Source organism: Oncorhynchus clarkii, chromosome 4, assembly GCF_045791955.1.
Source record: "Oncorhynchus clarkii lewisi isolate Uvic-CL-2024 chromosome 4, UVic_Ocla_1.0, whole genome shotgun sequence".
Lineage (NCBI taxonomy): Eukaryota > Metazoa > Chordata > Actinopteri > Salmoniformes > Salmonidae > Oncorhynchus > Oncorhynchus clarkii.
Window position 1 is genome coordinate 29,642,841 of NC_092150.1, and position 24,873 is coordinate 29,667,713.

The 24,873-nt window shown below is 44.8% G+C and overlaps 1 protein-coding gene across 4 annotated transcripts; it reads right to left on the bottom strand.

The window, feature by feature from the left end:
* Positions 1 to 287: 287 nt before the first annotated feature.
* Positions 288 to 18,123, bottom strand: LOC139406701 (kinase insert domain receptor (a type III receptor tyrosine kinase)). Of its 4 annotated transcripts, none has more exons than XM_071149623.1 (29): positions 17,684 to 18,123; positions 16,297 to 16,393; positions 15,853 to 16,067; positions 15,506 to 15,627; positions 14,260 to 14,428; positions 13,923 to 14,059; positions 13,357 to 13,540; positions 11,407 to 11,527; positions 11,126 to 11,295; positions 10,739 to 10,895; positions 9,537 to 9,657; positions 9,337 to 9,445; positions 8,877 to 9,221; positions 8,566 to 8,712; positions 8,317 to 8,448; positions 5,328 to 5,434; positions 4,775 to 4,910; positions 4,557 to 4,661; positions 4,319 to 4,432; positions 3,816 to 3,904; positions 3,404 to 3,566; positions 2,747 to 2,964; positions 2,554 to 2,665; positions 2,351 to 2,450; positions 2,062 to 2,167; positions 1,749 to 1,897; positions 1,505 to 1,589; positions 1,332 to 1,417; positions 288 to 1,205 (listed from the first exon to the last, which is right to left on the bottom strand). In XM_071149623.1, exons 1-29 carry the CDS (start codon positions 17,751 to 17,753, stop codon positions 989 to 991), a joined length of 4,083 nt encoding a protein of 1,360 aa, XP_071005724.1. In that variant the 5' UTR covers positions 17,754 to 18,123; the 3' UTR covers positions 288 to 988. The 4 variants fall into 4 exon arrangements, with proteins under 4 accessions (XP_071005724.1, XP_071005725.1, XP_071005723.1 ...); XM_071149624.1 differs by having other exon boundaries at positions 2,747 to 2,967; positions 14,260 to 14,425; positions 17,684 to 18,056; XM_071149622.1 differs by having other exon boundaries at positions 292 to 1,205; positions 2,747 to 2,967; positions 17,684 to 18,085.
* Positions 18,124 to 24,873: the final 6,750 nt, after the last annotated feature.

The window sequence follows — 24,873 nt, forward strand, 5'->3', positions numbered from 1 at the left end:
TTGTGGCAGTATGTAAAGGTATGGCTTTAGATAAATGTACTGCAAACCCTGTTGAATGAAAACTCCATGAGAAAATCTGTTAGCCAACAAGTAGGAGGGTTTACAGCGCTTTAATTAAATCTATTCAATGCACATCAGGGAGTCACATCTGCAAAGCCTGTTACGCACATGCATAAGGTAAGTGTAAATACCAACTACTGAGAAAGGCTTAAATCAAAACACGGACTATGGGCGTGAAAGTATTGTCTGCTCAAGTTCAATTTGACAAAGAAAGCAAAATACACACACACATTTCTACAAGTATATATTTATTTTATAAAACTAGTTACATTTATTACAAGTTTAGTACAGTAGATATCGGCTTCAATCAAATAAGGTAAGTTATTATAACAAAGACAAAAGTCATTGTAATAAACTGTACAATTGAGAGGCAAGAACAATCTAGAAAAAGCAAAACATCTGATAGAAACTTGTCCGTACAAAAGATTTTAAGGTGTTGCATTTGATAAAACCACTTGTGTGAGATGTAGACTGGATTTTTCCAAGAAAACACAATTGACAGAAAAAGAAAGAAAAAAGAATGAAAACATTTGCTAATTCAATTGTCAAATTCCAGTTACCATTTCCTGCAATAGAGGAAGTGGGCGGATTGCTTCTCAGGAACTAGGTGTGTCCCTGTGGCTCCCCTGACCTTCCATCTACTGTGTAAACATGATTGCATTCCAAGGGTTTGCTAAAAACAGTGGTCTTTACAATGACGAATTATCTCATACAACTTTCATCAATCCCATTGAATATATTACATTTATCTCATAACAAAATACTTTGACTGAATAAACAATGCAATGGATAAGCCACTACTACATGTGATGACATTGTTCCTGATGGTCCCTGAGGGTGTGCTGCAAAAACAGACTCAAGGAGAGGGCTATATTTTGTGGGCATTTAGGGGAACAGTGCTAGTGATGATGGTGTTGACCATTAGGGGCTAAACAGGGGGTGTACTGTAGCGCACCTCAACACTGAACTTGTCTGCTGTTTTGGGCGGCAGTGGCTTCTTCACAATGCTTCTCTTCATGATCATCTCCTCATTAGCATAAATGGGTGCGTCAGTGTCGTCTGAGTGGTAGCCTGACTGGTACCCACTCGTCTGATTGGACGACTCGGAGGCCAGAGACTCCTTACTCTTACATCGCTGGATGTGACTATAGGAGGACAGGAACCATTTATTATCCAATAAAAAAATACAGTAACAATCACACAAATGCTGTGAGATTCCAGAGTGTAACACAACCATTGGGTTGGGGGTTATGGGCCTCCTGTTTTCTCACCTGAAGTTGGACGTGCGGTGACGCTGATGGTCCAGACTCTTCATCTCCTCTGGTGATAGGCACATACCGCTGTCCGTCTGACCCTCCTGTAGGGAACACCCACATGGACTCAGATTATTGGCTGTTGATATGTAAAGGGGAGTGACACTGTGTGTAACCATGGAGACACTCACCATGACGCTGCTATGCCCCACAGGGACGTCATCAAAAGTCTTCACACTGAGTGGTCGACTGCACCTGTCACTCTGCTGGGAGAGCCTATAAGGAGCAGTGAGGGGGGGGGCATCACCCGTTACACTAGCAACTAGCAAGTGTTCATACAAACTGCACAAAAGTAGTCCACTATATTGGGGTTTCATTTGTGATGGATCAATGCGATGCTTGGTGTTAATTTGAGTCAGTGTGCATGTTGCTGACCCGAGGGAGATGGCGGGTGTGTTGTCACAGTGTATCTGGGGGACATGGGTTTCCTCTCTGATGATCCTGGTGAAGGGGTTCCTGGGTTCAGGGCTGAGTGAGCCCCCCTCCACCTCCACTGCTGTCAAAGGGATGTAGTCCTTCCCATCCTGAAGGTAAACACACACCGATTACACTCTCAGACCTCACGATCTCATCTCATACACACACAATAAGATGAACAAACTCACATACCGTGCACCAATACCCTCATAAATAAACTAGTTACTGCTAGTTACATACATACATGTAACATGCATGTAAACAAACAGACCTGATGAGCGCTGGCCTGTAGCAGGTTCCCCAAATGTTCTACGAGCTCAGTGAAATTTGGTCTGTCGGTAGGTTTGTCCAGCCAGCAGTCCAACATGGTTTGATATCTAGCAGAACAATCATTACCTGGTCATTTGTTAATTCATCACTGCAATGGTGTCACATTGTTGTCTATGGCTTCACGTGGCAGATTCTATTGGCAGATAATTGTATTTCACAGTCATAATGGAATTGAGCAGGCTTCAGTATGTCATGTCGTGTGATATGCTGTATTTCAGTAGTCCACTCACATCTCAGTGGTGGCGTAGTCTGGTGCTCTCATCCTGGTCCCTTCCTTCAGCCTCCTGCAGAAGGCCTCATCAATGCCAACACCAGGGTATGGAGATGCCCCTGTGGTGGAGAGATCAACCGTTATAATACAGTCACAGTGTGGTCACGGTGCTGCCACTAAGTGGTCAAGTTGTGTTTGAAGAGGTACTGTCACTTGGCTCACCCAGAGAGAAGATCTCCCAGAGCAGAATGCCAAAGGACCACACGTCGCTCTGTGTGGTATAGACCCGGTCGAAGATGGTCTCAGGAGCCATCCATTTCAGAGGGAGCCGCGCCTGTAGAGTGAATCGCAGTTTATGAGACGTCGTAATAACCACTGCTAGTGACTGAGGTACGGCGTGTTCTTAGCAGCTTACGTCTCCCTTGCGGACGTAGTCGGGGTCTTTGTAGACGTCTCTGGCCAGACCAAAGTCACAGATCTTCACAATGTTGTTTTCTGAGAGCAAGATGTTCCTAGCTGCTAGGTCCCGATGGATGCACTTGCGGGAGGATAGGAACTCCATGCCCTTGGCCACCTGGAAGCTGTAGCTGATCAGGTCCTCCATGGTCAGGTGCTCCTCCCACTCACAACTCTCTGCTTGGGTTCAAATTGGGCATTTAATAATAGCAGAGAGGTTAAATGATCACATTATCACGTCATACATTATACATTGTGATCAGTGAAGTGGTGCATGCAAATGAAGGATCTTCATTTGATCAACCTTTTGTTGCTTAGAATTCTCCTGCACATTCTCCTGCTAGTGTATTTGAGTTTTAAAAAGGCTTCTAAAGTTTGAAATTCCGACTTTGAAATTAATTTCAGACTTGATTTGCCCTAACGAAAAATGTATCAACACCTACAAAAATGTATATTAAATATACCCCACATAATAATTCAAATGTCCTGTTGCTGCATGATTATTTTCCCGCTGTAGCACACTGGCTCAAGTTAAGATCCTACGTCTATATAAATCCTATTGGTGATATGTACAGTATTTGCATGAGGTGAGTATGGAGGTATAGAGCTGCAGTACCATCCTCCTCCTCTACGTGGCTAACAGAGCTCTCCTCTCCCAGTCTGGAGCAGACTGCTGTCCCAGTGCAAATGTCCAAGTGGGTGCTGGTCCCCAAACCCAGGTCCCCTTCAGTCACGTCCTCCTCCATCCGCTCCCACTGACATGACCGAGGCCGCCTCCTCTGTAACCATGGAGAAATGGCATGTCAAAGGATCAAGGACCAAAAGTCCAATAGAAAAACTGGACTGGAAAACTCCTGGCCCAAGCAATACAACATGAAATGGAAGCTGGTAGTTTCCAGCGGCTCAGGCAGGCAGACAATGTGAGAGCATCACGGAGAACACTTGTGTAATGGTCTGGGATCAGTGTAACCACATCAGAGGCTGGCTGAGCTTTACAGATCGCTGTTGCTGGGGCATGGCTCATTTACCTTGAAGGGGCTGTACTCTCCACGCTTGCTCTTTAAATAGCTGGAGAGGTTGCCGTGTTTACAGTACTCCACAATCACCATCAATGGACCTGAGGGGAGAGGGAGGGAGAAAAGGTTCAATATCAGAGGAAGATCATCACTTCATTAGAGCACTGTAGAATGGGAATGTGTAGTAAAGTAAGGGAAAGCGTAGGAGTGAGAAAGAGAGAGAGGACATGGAAACAGAGGCTCTCTTCCCCGTTCCCAGAACATGGCTTCCTTTCTGCAGTTTGAGCAGATATACAATTAGGACAGATAGAGCATGCTTGTTATTCTCTGCCTCTCACCTCTAATAAAGCAGACACTTCCTGATGAACACAATGTGCAGAACACAAATGGAAGGGGGAGGGGGAGAAAGGGGTGCCAAGAAATGGTGCGAGAGAAAAAGAGGGGGAAAGAAAATAGGAAAGGGAATATGTGAAATATGAAATGTGTGAGTGTGTGTTGATAATGTGAAGACTCACTCCCTGGTTTGGTGCAGGCCCCCAGCAGGTTGACCACATTGAGATGGTGGCCAATGTGGATGAGGATCTTCAGCTCTGACATCAGTGCACGGTACTCACTGGATGTGGCTCCCTCTGAGGTGGGCAGAGATAAAAACTCAGTCAGCTCATTTTGTGTGTGTGTGTGTGTGTGTGTGTGTGTGTGTGTGTGTGTGTGTGTGTGTGTGAATGCCAGGGGATGAGAAGGAGGTGTACCCACCTTTCAGCATCTTGACTGCCACTGTAGTACAGGTAGTGGCTTTCTCTATGCCAAAGGCTGCTGCCTCTACTACCTGTCCAAAAGCTCCACGCCCCAATTGGTCACCTTCAAAACACACCAAATACCATTTCAGACAGTGGATTTAAAACTTTCATCTCGCCTGTGTATAGCGTCTCTTCCTCCCCAAAAATGTGCCCGTAAGGATCTGAAAGTCTCACCTAGCTTCAGCCTGTCACGAGGGAACTCCCACTTGTTGGCGTCGTATGTGAGCCTCTCACAGTGCTCGTCCATGGGCATGTCCTCAGAGTCAAGGATGATGGACAGGTACCCTGTCTTCATGTCCCCATTATTTGTCTAGAGAGAGGGATTGGGGGGATGAGAGAGAGAGAGAAATTTATATATTTTTTATATAATGACCTACAGATAGTGTCTTCAGACATTTCCCCTGATGGGATGGATGGAAAGCCCCCTTTTCTGATTATTTATGGAAGTTTGTCTATGAGAGTTTGTCATGTGTTAGTCCCCTCTCTGCTGGTTCATCAGTTAGATGCCATGCCAGGCCCGGCCAGTGACGAAGGGACTGGCAGCAGAATGTGGCTCTGTTGTTCCCCAACACAAAGGAGTGTAGACACTGACCGCTAGACCAGTCACTTCTCATCTGTCAGACCCATCCGTGTGTGTGTGTGTGTGACTCTGTGTGTGTGTGTGACTCTGTGTGTGGGCCTGTGCAGAGGAGTGTGGAAAGGGGATGAGTTGAGCAGTCTGTCTTACTCTTTTCCTGCTGCGGATGACGAAGACGATGAGAAGCCAGAAGAACATGGCGATGACCACAGAGCCAATAGGAACAATCAGCTCTACATTAGTCTTCTCCTCTGCACCTACAACCAAAACAATAACCAGAGTGAGTATGAAGTAGTATGAACTACAGTAAACTGTAAAAGGTTATTTACCTCTTCATTACTCAATCGTTATACAGTGCTGCTTGAAAGTATGTGAACCCCTTGTAGAAATTACAGATTGTTTTAGTTTTTACCCTGAAATCTTAATTGGATCAGAACCAGTCTTTTTGATCTGACATAGCAGGTATATATTTACTAATACTGTATGCTGGTGTAGAGGAAATCATGCGTGTAGTAGGAAAACTAAATTAAAAAGGTGCAGGTGCAAAAATAAGGCTGATCTATGGAAATCTAAGTGAAAGCCAAGTTGCATTGGTTAAATCAAGTAGGTAAGTAGAATCAGGTGGGTAAATAATTGGGTACCAAATGAACCAATCAAAGGAGAGATCGTTAGGAAAGAGTTTGGGCGGGACTAAATAGATAAATAGAGATTGGAAACCTGGTCAGTTTGTTGTTACCCATCCAGGTGAATGCAAAGCACACCATGCCGAGAGAAAAGGAGATCTCAGAGGACATCAGGACGAAGGTAGTGAGAGCACGTCAGCATGGGGAAGGCTATAAAATCATATCAAGAAGATTTGAGCTCCATCAGTCCACTGTGAGGCAAATAATTTACAAATCGAGAGCATTTAACATGACAGCAACCCTTCCAAAGTATCCCCAAGAGCCACAAGAAATCAGGTAAAAGCCAAACCTAACATAACATCTAGAGATTTGCAGACTTCCCTTGCTGCATCTCAGGTGACTGTGCATGCTTCAACAACAAGAAGAACACTGAATCAAAATGCCATTTGTGGGAGGGTTGCTAGGGAGAAGCCTCTGCTGTCAAAAAAAGAACCAAACTGCCCGTCTTAACTTTGCCAGAGACCACCTGGAGAAACCTGAAGGTTTCTGGAAGTCCATTCTCTGGACCGATGAATCAACACTGCTATGTTTGGAGAAAACTCAACACTGCCTATCACCAAAATAACCTTATCAGAACAGTCAAGCATGGTGATGGAAATGTCAAGATCTGGGGCTGCTTTTCCTCTTCTGGACCTGGACGACTCCACATCATTAAGGGAACCATGAATTTTGAGGGATACCAGGAGATTCTTAAACAGAACGTCGGGCTCAAGGAGCTAAAGCTGGGCTTAAAATGGGTCTTCCAACAAGACAATGACCCAAAGCATTCAAGCAAAGCTACCAAAGAATGGCTCAGGAGAAAGAAGATTTGTGTTTTGAATTGGCCAAGTCAAAGTCCTGACCTAAATCCAATCGAGACGCTGTGGGAGGACCTGGAGAGGGCAGTTCATACCAGACACCCCTCAAACCTCACTCAATTGGCTGAGTTCTGTAAGGAGGAGTGGGGGGAACAATCTGTCAAAACAGATGTCAGAGACTGATTACTGGCTACAGGAGACGTTTACTCCCAAGTTATCGCTGCTGATGAGACAAGCTATTGACTGAAGGGGTTCACATATTTTGCACATTTTGCACACATCAAATCTGAGTTTCTGTTAAATAAACCACTTCTGTTAAATAAACAAAACAATTATTTGAAATAGATTTTCTCCGTCAGTTTGGAATTTGCCAATTACAATGTGCTTTGGCTATAAATCAGTACCAAGCTAGGAGGAACACGGTTTCAGGAAACCTGTGTGTGTGTGTGTGTGTGTGTGTGTGTGTGTGTGTGTGTGTGTGTGTGTTTGTATTGGCGGAAGGGCACTGTTGGAATTCAGGCTGTGAGCAGACCTGATATTCTATCTAGTCATAACAAATGTTCTGGGGTCAGCATCACTCTGGCCAAAGTCAACCTGGAAAAAAACTGTCATCATACCATAAGTCTGTGACTACAAGCTGTAGAACCCTAATGATCTACCCCCATCATTAATGTTTCCACCCTACTCGGTCCCTCTTTCCATCTATATCCCATTTTCTCTCTTTTGCCCAATATCCCTCTCTTGTCCTCCGCCCACATATAAGAGGAACTTCTCGTTAGTGAGCTGAGGCAGCCTCTGTCGTCTGTCCTGCCTCGTTAGTGAGGCTCACTGGCGCCTGAGAGACCCTGAGCTCTGACTGGGTGACGGGCCGGTGGCCAGAGGCCTGTGATGGGGGCTGGGTCACGTAGGCTCTACAGATGCAGGATCTTAATTTGAGACAGTTTTCTACAGAAGGAAAATAATTCTGGAACAACATTAAATGTGAATTATTATGTGGATTATAATTAATGGACATTTTTTGTAAGGGTTGATACAGTTTGTTAGGGCAAATCAAGTCTGACATTTTAAAGTAGAAATTAAACACTGTAAATATGCATTTTCTGCTGTGCCAGGAAATTCTTAGCAACAAAAGAGTGATCAAATGAAGATCCTACATCTGTAACTGGTCACTCTCTGTACGTCTGTTTGTTTGTTTGTTGCTGTGTCTCAGTGTTCTAGGCCAGCCTTTCCCTTTGTCCTTGCTGGGCTTCTTATTGTTTGGTATTCTGAAACTCCCAGGAGGATGTGCTCTAACAGGGCCCTCTTCCTGTTCCGTGGGGGAACAGTTATTTATACACTTCATCTTTGATATAGCAGAATGTCTTAAGTGGGAGGTGAATCAGGGGAACCTTGAGGCCAGCTATAAAAATAAAAAAAATATATAAATGAATGGATGGTCTATATGGGAGTTTATGGGTAAGATACTGTGAGTAAAACTGAACAAATTCATTGTGGTATGAATCCCTCTTTGGTTATGCCTGTACCTTCTTTTGTTTATGGATACACCACCAGAGAACAGGAAATACAGGCATTCCGTCATACTGCATTATGTCTGTAGCGTGATTAGTGCTGGCTGTTTCCTATGCTGTGATCCAGTTTCCCGTAGTGGGAGAGACTGACCTTCAGTGATAAGGTTGCTCTGAGATGTGTCGCAGCCCCGGCTGTTACAGGCAGTACAGGTATACAGACCACCGTCCTCCTCCTTCACACGCAGGATGGTCAGGGTCTGGTTCAATCGGCTCAGAATCACACCTGTGGCACAAAAAAAAAGTCCATGGCATTAATACCAATAATGTACTGTATTTAACACAAAGTAGAAATGATAGCAGCAGAAGTGGTATATTAGTAACCATTGGGTCATGCCATTACCAGAGCCCTCCACCACTGTTTGGTTGTGTTTGGTCCACATCACGGTTGGGGTGGGTGTACCAGTCACCTCACATATTAGCATGGTCGTCGCACTGACGTTCACTCTCTGGTCTGTCAAATTGTTCAGGATCCTCGCGGCCTCAAGTGCTAAAAAAACACACCAAGAAGACAGGACTCTAAATATTTTTCCAAACACTAGACTAGATTTAGAAACCTGCGGTACCCATGAGAGGACCTTGGTTAAGGACCTGTGAGTGGCCCAAGTGATTGTGGAGATGACTGATAAATATGGTCCAGGTACAGATTTGTACCTCTGAGGGTGAGGTGTCGGAGGAGACAGGTCCTCTCCCCAGTCTTGATGTTCTCCACCTGGCAGGCGTACACCCCCTGGTCCCTCTGAGACACATTGGTCAGGGGCAGCTCCAGGGTAACGTTGGTGCCCTGCAGCCCAGAGAGGACAGCCTGGGACAAGGGCTGCTGGGATAGGGACAGGCCCCGACAGGACTGCACAGCAGGGACCTTCTCTGTGTCAAACTCATTTTCCACACGGAACCAGGCCAGATTTCCATAGATCAGCCTGTCTGCCTTACACCTCAGAACCACCTGGTCCTGCTCAATGGGCTCACGGGACGGAGACACACTCAGCTCCAGACCACCTGTAGAGTAGACAATCACATGCACACACACACACTTAATCATGAGGTGTTCTCATGGACGATGCACCAATGAACACAAACAGAAAGAACAGAAGAAGCATAAAATGAAGCTTACGTGTCACATGGAAGACGATAATGCGTGAATCTTGTCCCGCTTTGTTAGAAGTTAGGCATTTGTAGAGGGCGTGGACCTTGGCTTTCTGGATCTTCAGAGAACTCACAGTCTGCAGACAAAATTATCTTGACTATTATTTTACTAATTCATTGATATAATAAATGACTGGGATCATTTAGAGAGGAAGGAATGGTCTTTACCTTGTGTACGTGATCTGTGTCACTGCTAATTCGGGCGATAGGATTCTGCCCTGTGGTATTGCTGATGTCCCTCCATTTGGTACAGTTCTCCATCTTGACCCCAGAGCTCACCACTCCCGACCTGCAGAGCAAAACCAAAATCACTCCATTGACACACTGCTATTGTCAGACACAAAGCACAGCACCGTAGACACACAAAAACAAATAAACATACACACGCACACGCAAATATAAAAAGAGGACTATGACCTTTATAAATACAACATGTCCCTGATCTATTGGTCCCTGTTCTCAGCTGGGAGATGGTTATTTCAGGAGAGGTTACGTCATTTGTTTACAGACTGGAGTGGGTGGGATTGTCAACAAAAACACACCACTACAGTAGAGACCAGAACTCAAACAGAGAAGCAAGAGAACAGAGACGCATAGAAATAGACGGCTAGAGAGAGAGAGAGAACACAAAAATTATCTGTGAAATGGGGAGCCAGAGATGATTGGAGTGATGGTGGTAGTGAAGGATGGAGGGAAGACGAGGAGGTAGAGACACGGTTGCACAGGAAGAAGCCTTTAGACAGAGTAGTGCACTGTGAACAACAGGAAACCCTGACCAGGGCTGAGGAAGTGCTTGGATGTGCAGGCTGAAGATAAGACCTTACTGTTGGTCTGTACAGTAGACTGGACCATACACTCCAACCACTCTATCAACAATCCTCACATTACTGCATACCTGAGGGGCCCATTCACTAATCACAACTGATTATGAAGCCCCAGCTCTACCCAATCACACTTTTCCTAAGAGACTCAATCATCAAAGTTTTCTGGAATACAAGGCTATCCATAATCCATATAGAATATTGGGATCATATGAAAATCCATACAAAACCATACAAAGATAAGATCGGTCTTCATGTTTTCTCCGTCTAAAGCCCCCTGGTGTTTTTAAATTATGCACGCAACTTATTGTGAGAAGTATGAATCACATCCTACAATCCGATGCAGGTCACAGGGCACACTCATTGTCTCTGTTAATGCTTTCATCAACATCTAGAATGCTGATGTTCCTCCACAGAATCAACAACCTGTTAACAATGACCGTCTGAGGAGCAGCAGGGTGAGGTTACACACACATGCGCATGCATCGTGCAGACACACACGCACGTACGCACACACACACACACACGCATAATGAACGGGAGACTTACTGAAAGAGGAGTGGGCAGTCCTCTCTGGACATCCACTGCCATTGGATGCGTGTAGGGGTGGGGATTCCACGGGCAGTGCACCTGAGGGTGGGGCTGCTGCCGTACATGTGAACATCAGTGTCCACGGCAACCTCCTTCTCAATGATATGGGGAGGGACTGAGGAGACATGAACCATGACTTGACAGGTGCAAACTCCATATGGCCTAGACTAAGTGCAGTGTGAACGCGGCAATGGTCACATCACAGTTTAAGTCTAAGACAGAGGTACAGCATAAAGGAGAAAGAGAGAGGGGGAAATTATGGGACAAATTGGAGGGAGGAGCACGAGGGGAGGGGAGGAGAAGACTGGTGAGAGTAATGAGAGAGAGGAGAGGGGAGGTACATACCATTGACCAAGAGCTGGACGGAGCGTCTCTGCTCTTCTTTTGTTATCTTATTGATCAAGACCACGGTGTAATTCCCAGCATCCTTTTCAGCTAGGCCAAGGATCATGAGCGAGTCCCTGGTAGGTTTAAATCTATAGTCATCCTTGTAAATAGGCTGGCCATTCTTATACCTGTAGAAATAAGGACAGGTTAAATGTACACAAATACGTAGTATACATAGAATACAATACAAACTACTGCAAGCATATACAGTATGTCATTACTGTACATGATCAACATACCATCTGACTGTAGGTTCTGGGTAGGCGTCGAACTTGACTGGGATCTTAATGTTCTGGGCACTAGCGTTCACCCCCAGAACCTTAACCCACTTGTGGTCATCAAAATCAATAAAAGGCTTTTCTAATGTCAACAAAAAAACAACATAAACATTGTCAGCTACCACCGTCATCAAAACAATTCAACTGTCACAAAGTAACATAATGGATTATTGTGCAATAAATCCAGACCAGGGGTCATTATTAATAAGACAATAAGAGGATACAGTGCCTTGCGAAAGTATTCGGCCCCCTTGAACTTTGCGACCTTTTGCCACATTTCAGGCTTCAAACATAAAGATATAAAACTGTATTTTTTTGTGAAGAATCAACAACAAGTAGGACACAATCATGAAGTGGAACGACATTTATTGGATATTTCAAACTTTTTTAACAAATCAAAAACTGAAAAATTGGGCGTGCAAAATTATTCAGCCCCCTTAAGTTAATACTTTGTAGCGCCACCTTTTGCTGCGATTACAGCTGTAAGTCGCTTGGGGTATGTCTCTATCAGTTTTGCACATCGAGAGACTGACATTTTTTCCCATTCCTCCTTGCAAAACAGCTCGAGCTCAGTGAGGTTGGATGGAGAGCATTTGTGAACAGCAGTTTTCAGTTCTTTCCACAGATTCTCGATTGGATTCAGGTCTGGACTTTGACTTGGCCATTCTAACACCTGGATATGTTTATTTTTGAACCATTCCATTGTAGATTTTGCTTTATGTTTTGGATCATTGTCTTGTTGGAAGACAAATCTCCGTCCCAGTCTCAGGTCTTTTGCAGACTCCATCAGGTTTTCTTCCAGAATGGTCCTGTATTTGGCTCCATCCATCTTCCCATCAATTTTAACCATCTTCCCTGTCCCTGCTGAAGAAAAGCAGGCCCAAACCATGATGCTGCCACCACCATGTTTGACAGTGGGGATGGTGTGTTCAGCTGTGTTGCTTTTACGCCAAACATAACGTTTTGCATTGTTGCCAAAAAGTTCAATTTTGGTTTCATCTGACCAGAGCACCTTCTTCCACATGTTTGGTGTGTCTCCCAGGTGGCTTGTGGCAAACTTTAAACAACACTTTTTATGGATATCTTTAAGAAATGGCTTTCTTCTTGCCACTCTTCCATAAAGGCCAGATTTGTGCAATATACGACTGATTGTTGTCCTATGGACAGAGTCTCCCACCTCAGCAGTTCATCCAGAGTGATCATGGGCCTCTTGGCTGCATCTCTGATCAGTCTTCTCCTTGTATGAGCTGAAAGTTTAGAGGGACGGCCAGGTCTTGGTAGATTTGCAGTGGTCTGATACTCCTTCCATTTCAATATTATCGCTTGCACAGTGCTCCTTGGGATGTTTAAAGCTTGGGAAATCTTTTTGTATCCAAATCTGGCTTTAAACTTCTTCACAACAGTATCTCGGACCTGCCTGGTGTGTTCCTTGTTCTTAACGATGCTCTCTGCGCTTTTAACAGACCTCTGAGACTATCACAGTGCAGGTGCATTTATACGGAGACTTGATTACACACAGGTGGATTGTATTTATCATCATTAGTCATTTAGGTCAACATTGGATCATTCAGAGATCCTCACTGAACTTCTGGAGAGAGTTTGCTACACTGAAAGTAAAGGGGCTGAATAATTTTGCACGCCCAATTTTTCAGTTTTTGATTTGTTAAAAAAGTTTGAAATATCCAATAAATGTCATTCCACTTCATGATTGTGTCCCACTTGTTGTTGATTCTTCACAAAAAAATACAGTTTTATATCTTTATGTTTGAAGCCTGAAATGTGGCAAAAGGTCGCAAAGCTCAAGGGGGCCGAATACTTTCGCAAGGCACTGTATCTGCAAAAAAAGTGTAAAAACCTCCAGACTATGTATCTTGGAGAACAGATGTGGCTTAAACCACTAAGTGTACCTACCAAAGACCACAAGAGATGCAGATGCAGTTTTGACCATTTTTCCACTGGAGGCTGTGCAGGTATACTTTCCTGTGTAGTTGCCGGTCACGTTCTCCACTGTGAGTGTGTTGGACAGTTCCAGAGAGCTCCACAGCTTCTTCTTGTGTGACGTGGTGTAGGTCCGACCAGAGCCATTCACTGGGGCCTGCAAGTGGGGCAGAAAGAAGAGTGAGGGGATAAAAGCACTGTAAATCAACCTAAAGACTGGTTGGTATAAGTGAGAAGACAACACCATGAATTATATAAGGGCAGCATTGAACTGAAGTTGTGTTTAAAAACTTTCATGAAAGCAGGAAGTAAGGAGGAAACCTTGGGAGTAAGAGGAAGGGATATATCATATGGTATCCCTCTCTTGAATGGAATATGTCTATGGTGAGTCAGTTTAGTGACAATATCATCACCATGTCTATGATTTCCGTGTTTGGTGGAATGTGATGACTGTCAATCAATAAAGCCTGAGTCAGTGATTTCATGTGCATTTAGTAATCACAGTCTGTCTATAAGAGTGGGCCATGCAGAGTACTGACCAGGCTGATAGGGTGTGTCCAGGTGAAGTCGATGGCCACGCTGAGCTCTGTGTAGGCAGTGCAGTTTAGCACCAATTTCTCCCCCACAGACAGCCTCTCATGTGCCGGGGTCAGGGTGAGGTCATGGATCTTATATCCTGCGGAAAAGGGAGGGGAGACACAGCGGTGTTGTGAGCAGGCTATTGTTCTCATAAGACTCACAAAAACACACACAATCATTAAGTTAAATGAACACAAACTTGAAAAAAAATTGACAGTTTCAATAACACCTTGGTAAGTCATACATACAGTGGATCAAATTGGATTCATACACTAAACTAAAACCTAACCCACTTACCAACAACTGTAACAATGTAGAGAGGTGACTTGTAGGTCTCATTGTGTATGCGTGTCTGACAGAAGACCAGTCCAGCGTAGCTGATCAGGTGACTGGGGACTGAGACACCCTTCATGCTATCCCAAAAAATGTCCTTCCCGTTCGGATTAAGTTCTTTCGTGGGATACTTCTGACGAAAAAGGACACAGAATAAAAAAAGAAAAACTAATTACAGATACATCACAACATTGCATCGACCTGACAAAACTGAGTAAAGCAGGTTCTTTGCTAGTGGTGCTGACCGACCAACCCTCACATGGAAATTATGAGTGATGTTTTACCATTTGATCAGCACTGGCTAGGTCAGAGGGCAGTGTGGTTTTTCCAACACTCATTTTCAGTAAAATATCCTATGAACCATACAGGCCATATACAAGGTCCCAGAGTTCAAATACTGACTGAAGGTGGGGACAACCCAGGCAGGAAATGGAAACTCAGTTTATTGTTCCCTTGAACTGACATGAAAACAACGCAACAGACTCAGAATCTCACCTGACATTATCTGCCGCCCACAAAGCCTGCAGTCTAACAAAACATGCCTGAGAGAGCAAGGTCTTTACCAACTGGCTTTGTTGACAGAGTAGAGCACAAATGTAGGCCACTTCGTGTAGTAAGACTAGAGGAAAGGCAGGTATGAGGTGAAGCAGTCTTAGTTGTCAACTTTAGACAAAATAGATAGAATAACTTCTGGAATTTTGACTCCATTCTGAACAGAATATATTGCATGTATCCGATACTGTACATACTGTTCTGTGTTTTAATGTCTTTAAAGTCATTCTCCAGAACATTGGCAACTACTAAATCGTTTTTAAACGTGCCTCTTTGGGCTGGATATGTCAATGTGTAGTTCATACATGCATAATCTATTAGCAAAATTACTGTCTTGCCTCAATTAGCCACGGAATCCCTAAAGCAACTGTGTTCCTGGAAGCTGTGCTGTGCACTTTTCCCTACATTTCCCCCCACTTGGGTAAGCCCCCTAGCATTTTCGAGTTCTAACCAACGAGCCCTGCCATTTGAGTGACAGCTAACAAGATGCACACACAGCAGAGCGAGAGAGAGCAATGATGTAGGGCACATATCTGCACATACAGTATGTGACCTAGTGAGCCATTTTCGGGGGACACTTTTGGCTGGTGAGCTCTACTTTAGTATGCCTTAAAATGTCCGCCCAAATGGACAATAAAGTCAGTGAATCTGTCCTTACGGTATGTAGCGTGACATTGAGATTTTCCACGGACCCTCGGCATGGGATGACCACCTGTACTCCCTCACTGATGAACACAACGTCATAGTCCTTGTCAGAGGGCACAAATGGCACTTTATAGTCTGAAATAAAACACAAATACATAAAGGAGTCATGAGACGTCATGAGAGTCAACAACATACACTGTATGTAATCCATACTGTACATACATCAGATCAGGTAGGCTCATTATTAAGGCAGCTCTAAGCAGCTCTTGGGTCAGATAGTAAAGATTACCCATTGGGTCATGCTTGAGGGATTTGGTAAGCCTACTTGTCATTCCAAGGTGAGGTAATGATGATGCACACCTTGGACATAGACATAAACGGCCACAGAGGTTTTTCTATCCTCCACCGCCAGGTCTCTGTAGGAGCACTGATACTTCCCAGTCTCATTGACGGTGGCCGAGGAAATGTGCAATTTGATGCAGAAGAATCCTGACCCACTGCAGTCTACTATGGAGAGTCGACTGCCAGCACGGCTGCGATTATAGGATGTGGTCCATTCCAGGTTCTGACGGCCACTGTAGATCCAAAGAACAGAGTGGGAATGATGTAGGGGAGAAGTTTGATGGATGGATGGATGGATGGATGGATGGATGGATGGATGGATGGATGGAGTTATATGGAGATTCATTATGTGAGGTATCAGAGGTAGTTGATATCAGTTTTAAGAACATTTGAGTTATGTTTGCAGCCATATTTGCCAGGCTTCTGGAGAAGAGAGGCCCATCAGGTTCCAGTATGTCTCACCTGCAGGTGATCGCCAGTGTGTCTGAGGTGTTGATCCTGAGGACTTTCTCCTGGATGCTCAGTGTTGGGGGGTCAGGCATGAACCGGAGTTCTAATGCTGTAGGAATGGAGAGGTAAACAGTCAGTCAATCACCCTGGTGATTGACTTATCTCAACAGTTCAGTCAGCATTAGCACACAGTGGAGATCAATATGAGACTGCTCTCTCTCATGTCAAACCAACCTTAAATCATGTGTATAGAAACATGTAGACTGGGAGACCGCCCGAGTATAGAGTGCTAATGATGTCTGAACATGAAATCAGATGGGTAATGGTTCCTATCCCAACTAAGGTTATGCTCTCCAATATCTAATCTCAGAATCCACACCAGACTCCTCAAACACACTAGTTTATTCTCTGCAACTAGAATGCTGATAGCTAGAACACATCATAACACATTTGTCATTCAATGATAAAATGAAGTTTCATGAATCATTCCAACAGTGGATCCCACAGTTGGGAGAAATGTTTTGCATCCATGGCGTGGACTCTATGGACTCTGTCGCTATTTTTCCACTCCTGTAGCAAATGGCGGAGCGGAGCTGTGTCAAAACAGGAAGCCAGGGCAGATGGGCCGGGTCAGGCTGAATAGCCCAGCTCTGTGTCGCCTAAGGTGGGGTTCCTGTTCCAGAGGATACGGCCTCCCAGAGAGGGCCTGGACACATACTATACATGCAGAAATGTGGAATATTTAGCCCCACATTATCCAACGTTTATGGAACAGTTCAATATTACTGATGTCTTTGATTAGCGTACTGATCCAAACAATATGAAAATGAAGTGTAGCACCAGAGTATTTAGGGGAGGAACATGTGTTGTCTCAATGCTAGCTCAATGGTCATTTGCTATACTGCCACAAATGAAGTGTCAAAAATTGATTGTTAAAAGGATTGAGGGCAAAGGGCCAGGGGTAATAAGGGCTACAACAGAATGTGGGTCCAAAAGGAATTGTAACTGACCTATGCACATAAAGAATAATCAACACCACTGTTAACACATTGTAATTATGTAATGCATCACATTTTATACCTGGCAACTGCACTAATTGGATGTTACCAATTATTACACAATTTCTACTAATTGATGGTCAATCATTCAACTATGTTCTATTATATCATCTACTGCCCTAGTGAGATAGAACCAATATTTTCGAGTTCAGACTTTTATACCCCCCAAAAAATCCCTGAAATTATTTGAAGTTCTTATAAACATCTAAATACAGTTGTTAGTTTTAGTAAAGTCAAAATAAACCACAATTGAAACACATAAAGGTAGCCTAAGATCCAAATGTTTTCTGAACATATTAAACTTAACCATTTTGATCAATATTATTTCTGTTTCATCTTACCAATCATCCGGCTGGCTCCCAGAAGAATGGCCACGAAATATAAAGTAATGACGGAGAATGCCTTTGCCATCGTCGACAATAGAGATGGATTGTCCCCGCATGAACACGCAATACGCAAAGTTCACTCCAGAAAGTAATCCAATGCTATCCGTTCATCACCTCTTCATGCACACTGACGATATTTGTCTATTCCACTGGACAATGTTAGAAAATGCTGAGCCAAAAACACAATGAACTGAATAAAATAGATAATCCTATTTCACAGCAGTGCAACTATGATACAGTCGTGCTCAACAGTTTGGCGGAGTTGATGGGTCGCTCTGAGGAAGGATGGAGCGCAAATAGGAACAGGCAGTGGAAACGCGCTGTAGCTGAAAGAGGAGGGAGAAAGAGCAGTGAGACAACGCAAGGGAGGAGCAAGCCTCCCCATCTCCTCAGCCCCCAGTCCGTTATCTCTCAATTTAACTGACCTGTTTCAAAGAAACTTGGATAAGTCCACCCAAATCATTAGGGTCAAAGGCTAGATCTATAGGGAAGGAACTTTGGGTTGTGCAACACAATCTCACACTCAATTCGTGCATTTATGTACTAAAAGTATTTCAGCTGATTTCATGCTTTTTGTGCATTTTTGTGCACCTTAATTTGTGTGAAAATACACAAAGCAGTCACTATGGTCTGGCTCAGAGTATGCTATGAAGAAGGACATGACTAATCAAGGAAACATTGGTAGTGTGGTCATGTGCCACATAACTTAGATGTGCCACATGTTTAAGAGGATGATTTTTGATAATCTTAAATGATTCCTGATGATTTTTTGCAGCTTCTGTCATTCATGGTCAAATTGTTATTTGAAACGTTGTTTTGTTATTTTAGCTGACAATGCTGATGGTTGGTGGGATGTGGGCCCCTCTGCTGTTTGCTGTTGGGGGTGGATGTGGGGGGTTGGATGTCAGAATGTAGGTCTCCCATCTCCACATGTTTCCTGTCCCGGTCACTTCTGCTGGGACTCTGCCACCTGAACCGCCTGCCCTCCTCGTAGCCAACACTTCCTGGCGGGCACTCCAATCCCGACAGGGCACTTAGAACAGGAACTTTTCTTTTTTTTCTTCTTGTGTTGTTAGATTCACAATACAAGGTTCTAATTGTTCTCTACTCAACAAAGAGAATGAGAGAGAGAGAGAGACCGAAAGAAGAAAGGATGGTGAAAGAGAGAGAGGCAGGGGCTCTTGAGGGAGAGAGAAATGTTGTACCAGAAGATAATGATCCTCTATGTTTATGAGGTATTTGGGTGTTGCTGGATGGGGAGCACATATCTCACAGTGGGAAAAAGCAAGGGTTGTGATTCCTGCTAGAGATTTGTGCAAGTTTTTCCAGTAGTTAAAACTCCCGTTCCCTGGAAAGTAGATCCGTACCCACTTTGAAAGATTGGGAAGGTACGTTGCCATGGGCAACAGGAAATGCGAACTGCTCCATAAGAGCAGATAACAGGCCAGGTTTAGGAGAGAAAGACAGCGCCCCCCCCTGCCTGTTGATATACGCCACCACCGTGCTGTGGTCGGGACCTTACCAACACATGCTGGCCCTTCAACATTGGAAAGAAACACCTCAGCGCCAGTAAAACAGTCAGTAGCTTTAAGTAATTGATATGCAGCGCCCTTTGTGATGTTGACCAAATCCCTCTTTCTGAGTAGCCAACACACAGAGGTTCCCATCCCAGTAAGGATGTGACTGTCGTGATCACCTGCGTGATATTACCAGGCCCATAACAACTCCATTCAATAGCACAGTCGCGGGTCCCTCCAAAGAGTCAACTCCTTTAGGCATGACGGGGATACCTTAAGCAACCAATGGCAGTGGCAAGATACAGTGCCTTGCGAAAGTATTCGGCCCCCTTGAACTTTGCGACCTTTTGCCACATTTCAGGCTTCAAACATAAAGATATAAAACTGTATTTTTTTGTGAAGAATCAACAACAAGTGGGACACAGTCATGAAGTGGAACGACATTTATTGGATATTTCAAACTTTTTTAACAAATCAAAAATAGAAAAATTGGGCGTGCAAAATTATTCAGCCCCTTTACTTTCAGTGCAGCAAACTCTCTCCAGAAGTTCAGTGAGGATCTCTGAATGATCCAATGTTGACCTAAATGACTAATGATGATAAATACAATCCACCTGTGTGTAATCAAGTCTCCGTATAAATGCACCTGCACTGTGATAGTCTCAGATGTCTGTTAAAAGTGCAGAGAGCATCATGAAGAACAAGGAACACACCAGGCAGGTCCGAGATACTGTTGTGAAGAAGTTTAAAGCCGGATTTGGATACAAAAAGATTTCCCAAGCTTTAAACATCCCAAGGAGCACTGTGCAAGCGATAATATTGAAATGGAAGGAGTATCAGACCACTGCAAATCTACCAAGACCTGGCCGTCCCTCTAAACTTTCAGCTCATACAAGGAGAAGACTGATCAGAGATGCAGCCAAGAGGCCCATGATCACTCTGGATGAACTGCAGAGATCTACAGCTGAGGTGGGAGACTCTGTCCATAGGACAACAATCAATCGTATATTGCACAAATCTGGCCTTTATGGAAGAGTGGCAAGAAGAAAGCCATTTCTTAAAGTGTCGTTTAAAGTTTGCCACAAGCCACCTGGGAGACACACCAAACATGTGGAAGAAGGTGCTCTGGTCAGATGAAACCAAAATTGAACTTTTTGGCAACAATGCAAAACGTTATGTTTGGCGTAAAAGCAACACAGCTGAACACACCATCCCCACTGTCAAACATGGTGGTGGCAGCATCATGGTTTGGGCCTGCTTTTCTTCAGCAGGGACAGGGAAGATGGTTAAAATTGATGGGAAGATGGATGGAGCCAAATACAGGACCATTCTGGAAGAAAACCTGATGGAGTCTGCAAAAGACCTGAGACTGGGACGGAGATTTGTCTTCCAACAAGACAATGATCCAAAACATAAAGCAAAATCTACAATGGAATGGTTCAAAAATAAACATATCCAGGTGTTAGAATGGCCAAGTCAAAGTCCAGACCTGAATCCAATCGAGAATCTGTGGAAAGAACTGAAAACTGCTGTTCACAACTGCCTCTCGATGTGCAAAACTGATAGAGACATACCCCAAGCGACTTACAGCTGTAATCACAGCAAAAGGTGGCGCTACAAAGTATTAACTTAAGGGGGCTGAATCATTTTGCACGCCCAATTTTTCAGTTTTTGATTTGTTAAAAAAGTTTGAAATATCCAATAAATGTCGTTCCACTTCATGATTGTGTCCCACTTGTTCTTCACAAAAATACAGTTTTATATCTTTATGTTTGAAGCCTGAAATGTGGCAAAAGGTCGTAAAGTTCAAGGGGGCCGAATACTTTCGCAAGGCACTGTATGTCCGGACGTGTAGAAATCACCCAACAGAAGCATCAACAGAAGTCCCAGATGCACCACAGCTATCATAGAGGAACCGTGCAAGACAGAGTAAGAATGCGACCCTCCTCTGTTGAGAAAAAAATGCATGATTCAGAAGCAAGTACAGAATAAGACCCAGAAACTTAATGCGCTGAGCCAGAGTCAAACAACTTTTTACTGTAAACCCCAGAGACTGAATATGGGAAACCAGCTTGGCAGTGTGGAGCTCCAACTGTTCCCTCGACTCCGCTACGACCAGCCAATCGTTCAGATAGGCCAATACTCTGATTCACTGGCACTGCACCAGTTCCAAAGCCACCTCCACCACCGCAGAAAAGGTGCAGGGAAATAGGGATAGCCCGAAAGTCAGGACCAGAAACTTGTAGGCCACACCCTCAAAATGAAGCTACATAAACTTTCTGTGGGGAGGATGTATAGCCACATGAAAATACTCATCCTTCAGACCTATGGATGTGAACTAATCACTGGGACGCACCGACTGCAATAGCTGGCGAAGTGTGAGGAAATTGCAAAAATGAGGTGCTTGTTTAAAACAAGTCCAGGATGCAACGTTCCATCGCTCTTGGGAACTAAGAAGTACCAGCTATACCAATCACTCTGTACATCTGAACATTGAGGAATCTCGGGTAGAAACAATGTGCTTTCGTGGTACTACCGTTCTGATACCAGACTCACCCTAGGTTTGGGGACTTCGGTAACCAGTAACTTGCCCCCATTGACCGAGCCACTTGGGAGCACTGTTGCCATAGTAAATGCTTGGGGAGGAGGGCCCCAAGAACATGCCACCTCCTCTGGCCTCCAGCTACGGTTGCGAGGTCTGCTACTTCCCCCGCACAGCTTTCACCCTGCTCTCCTTTCGACCCTGCATGACCTCTTTGCCACGAAGCACCAATAAGGTCAAAAACCGACCTCGAAGCCGCCCCCTGGCCCAGTGCAATCCACCTTTGGTCTGGACCCTTTCCTTCACGCCTCCGGAACTGCCGAGCAGCCCTTGAGAAGGATTTTTCTGGGATAAGGACCAGTAGAGTTGCGTCCTGTTTTTGTTTCTCCTCAAAATGAGCCTGTAAGGACTTCATAGCCCAGAAAAACAACCTTGTCAGCAAAACTGGCTCATCAAAATGCGTCCGCCTGTCCCTAAGGAACCACACCCTCAGCCTGGTACACTTTGTCCAGCTGATCCACAGAGAACCGGCAACTCGGAAGCACCGTGCTGGGATTAGCCCACTTGTTAGCCTCTGGATTTAAGAAACTGGCCAGCTTTCCATCCATCGACAGTGTGCAAACAAGCCTTGCCTCCTCCATACCCTCAACATTCATGAACTCACCATAACCTGGTAGTACCAGCCTTGCTGAATGAGGGGAATCCCAGGTCGCCTTTAAAGAAGTGCAAGCAATGCTTCACTACTGCAATTACAGGAGGTAAATACAGTACCTTCCCCCAAACCTAGAGGAACACCAATGCGGGAGTTAAAGACCAATCCAATCCACCCCCAGGTGATCTGCCACCCCTACTACACCTCTCCATCAAAGGCACATTAACCACCAATGGTTCACTCTCCTCTCTCCATCGAATCCACAGCCGGGGGTTTAGACCACCCCGAACTGATGTCAGGCTGTCTGTTGATAGGGGTGTCAGTCACACTATGAAAACCTTCCAGAGCCAACCAGGGACAGTATATCATCCCCGGAATCCGGAGCCTGAACACCGCCAGAGAAACCGGAATGAGCCTCACTTGGCTGGGATGACAGCCCTATAAACTTCAACCACCGCTGCTGCTCTCACCCGGCCTCAGACAACCCCATTCCCGAGGTCACTTCACCGGAAGACCCTTTGCGAGAAGCCCCAATCTTTCTCACAAAGTCAGCCCAACGCACAATGGAAGTTGAGCCCAGCTGGATGTAATGGTCCCACAAACTGGTCCGAGCCAAAGCCTCCTGAGCGTGTTTTTACCCAGACAATCAGGACAGCACTTTAATTGTCATGGTGAAACCACATGTCCTAGGTCAGTGGTTCCCAAACTGCGGGGTGCACCCTCTGCCCACCCCTCGTGCCCACCCCTCGTGCCCCCCCTAGGGGGATGTTCCCCAATGCTGAAAGGGGGGCCTGAGTTAAAAAGTGATGCCCAACTCACCTCAGCACAAATATCTCCTATAGTTAATCCTTTAAGCAACGCCTAAGACACTGCTGGACCCCAGGTAGAGTGGGAGCGTACATCGCTAGGTAACTGTTGTCCCTTGTTGTTATATTCCAGGGAGATAACCTCCACAATCCAGTGGGAGTGCGCCCTGCTGCAAGCTGGATTAGCAAAACAAACAAAAAGCTGGTCACCTGGGATCGTTCAATGTACATGTGTAAAGTTTGCACAGAACACAGGGCATGTAACATCTGTTGCTTTTCAGAAGCAAATGGAGGAGGTGAAAAGGGAACCAACTCAAAAGCTAAGGACCTGTAGGACATAGTCATGACCTTTGGTGTGAAGGCCGCATTGAGACGCAACGTCACCTTAGAGTCGCCCGGGGCGAACTGATTACAGGAAGAGTGTACGGATAATATGTGGAGGTCCCCAACACAATAGGCAGAGGCCAAAGCGATGAGCAGGGAGGTTTTGTAGGAGAGGATCTTCAATCGGCAGGGTAGCCTAGTGGTTAGAGCATTGGACTAGTAACCGAAAGGTTGCAAGTTCAAATCCCCGAGCTGACAAAGGTACCAAGTCTGTCGTTCTGCCCCTGAACAGGCAGTTAACCCACTGTTCCTAGGCCGTCATTGAAAATAAGAATTTGTTCTTAACTGACTTGCCTAGTAAAATAAAGGTAAAAAAAAAAAAATCCACCAACTCCAGATTCTCAATGGGTGCTGCACATGTGAGTGCAATAGGTTCACATGACATGCTGAGATAGCGGCCATGTGCGCTTTTAAAGTGGAGAAGACTTGAAAAGCTCCTGTATGAACATAAGGATGTCCCTCACAGATCACTGAAAAGGAACCAGCCCTTTATCTTGGCACAAGGGCTCAAACGCAACTTATACATCCCTCTCATGGAGGGCGCCCTTGCGGACTGAATGGTAGCAATAACATACATAGGTAAACCTCTAGCCATCAGATTGGCCCTCTACGGTCAGGGCGTGACAATAAGACAGTCTCGTTTTCCAATTGTTTGTTTTAGTATACAGTAGTACCGTAAATCGCTTTTGTTCACACCGAGCGGAATAATTGAAGGAATGAATCCAAGCCTCACACTTTTGGAAGGCAGGACTTTCAGTGAGGCACAGATTTCATTGGCCTTGTTAGGTGTGATTGTACATCCTTCAACCGAAGTATCGAGAGTGCGACTCCCCATAGTATCTTATACCGAGAGTGCGACTCCCCATAGTATCTTATACCGAAGTTGACCGACTGAAAGGGAACTAAATGGTTCACCCCTACCATTTGGTGCCACACTCCTTTTTATCCAGGCTGTGCCCTGGTCTCTATAAAGGAAGTATATTGCTGTGGGGTCATGGGTATGACATTAACAGTTTTCATGGCTGTAGAAAGTTTTAAATTGATGTACCCCATGCACATGGCATTTACAGTACAGCCAAAGTGGACCATACAGTGCATAGCTGAAATGTAGTCACAAAACTCTAGCTTGGGGAATGAAACCTATCCTACAGTATTTTACTGTATTGTCCTGGCATGCTCTGTGGCAGGGGTCACAAGGGCCCTTTCAAATTGTACTTTTGATACTTAAGTATATTTTAGCAATT

What these genes read in the sequence shown, in the direction of transcription:
- LOC139406701 (XM_071149622.1), bottom strand. Translation starts at nt 17,753, where the DNA reads ATGGCAAAGGCATTCTCCGTCATTACTTTATATTTCGTGGCCATTCTT. An exon ending in GACTGCCCACTCCTCTTTCA is followed by an intron (nt 9,658 to 10,738) that starts GTAAGTCTCCCG and finishes TTTGCTCTGCAG; the next exon opens with GTCGGGAGTGGTGAGCTCTG. An exon ending in ACACAGATCACGTACACAAG is followed by an intron (nt 9,446 to 9,536) that starts GTAAAGACCATT and finishes TTTTGTCTGCAG; the next exon opens with ACTGTGAGTTCTCTGAAGAT.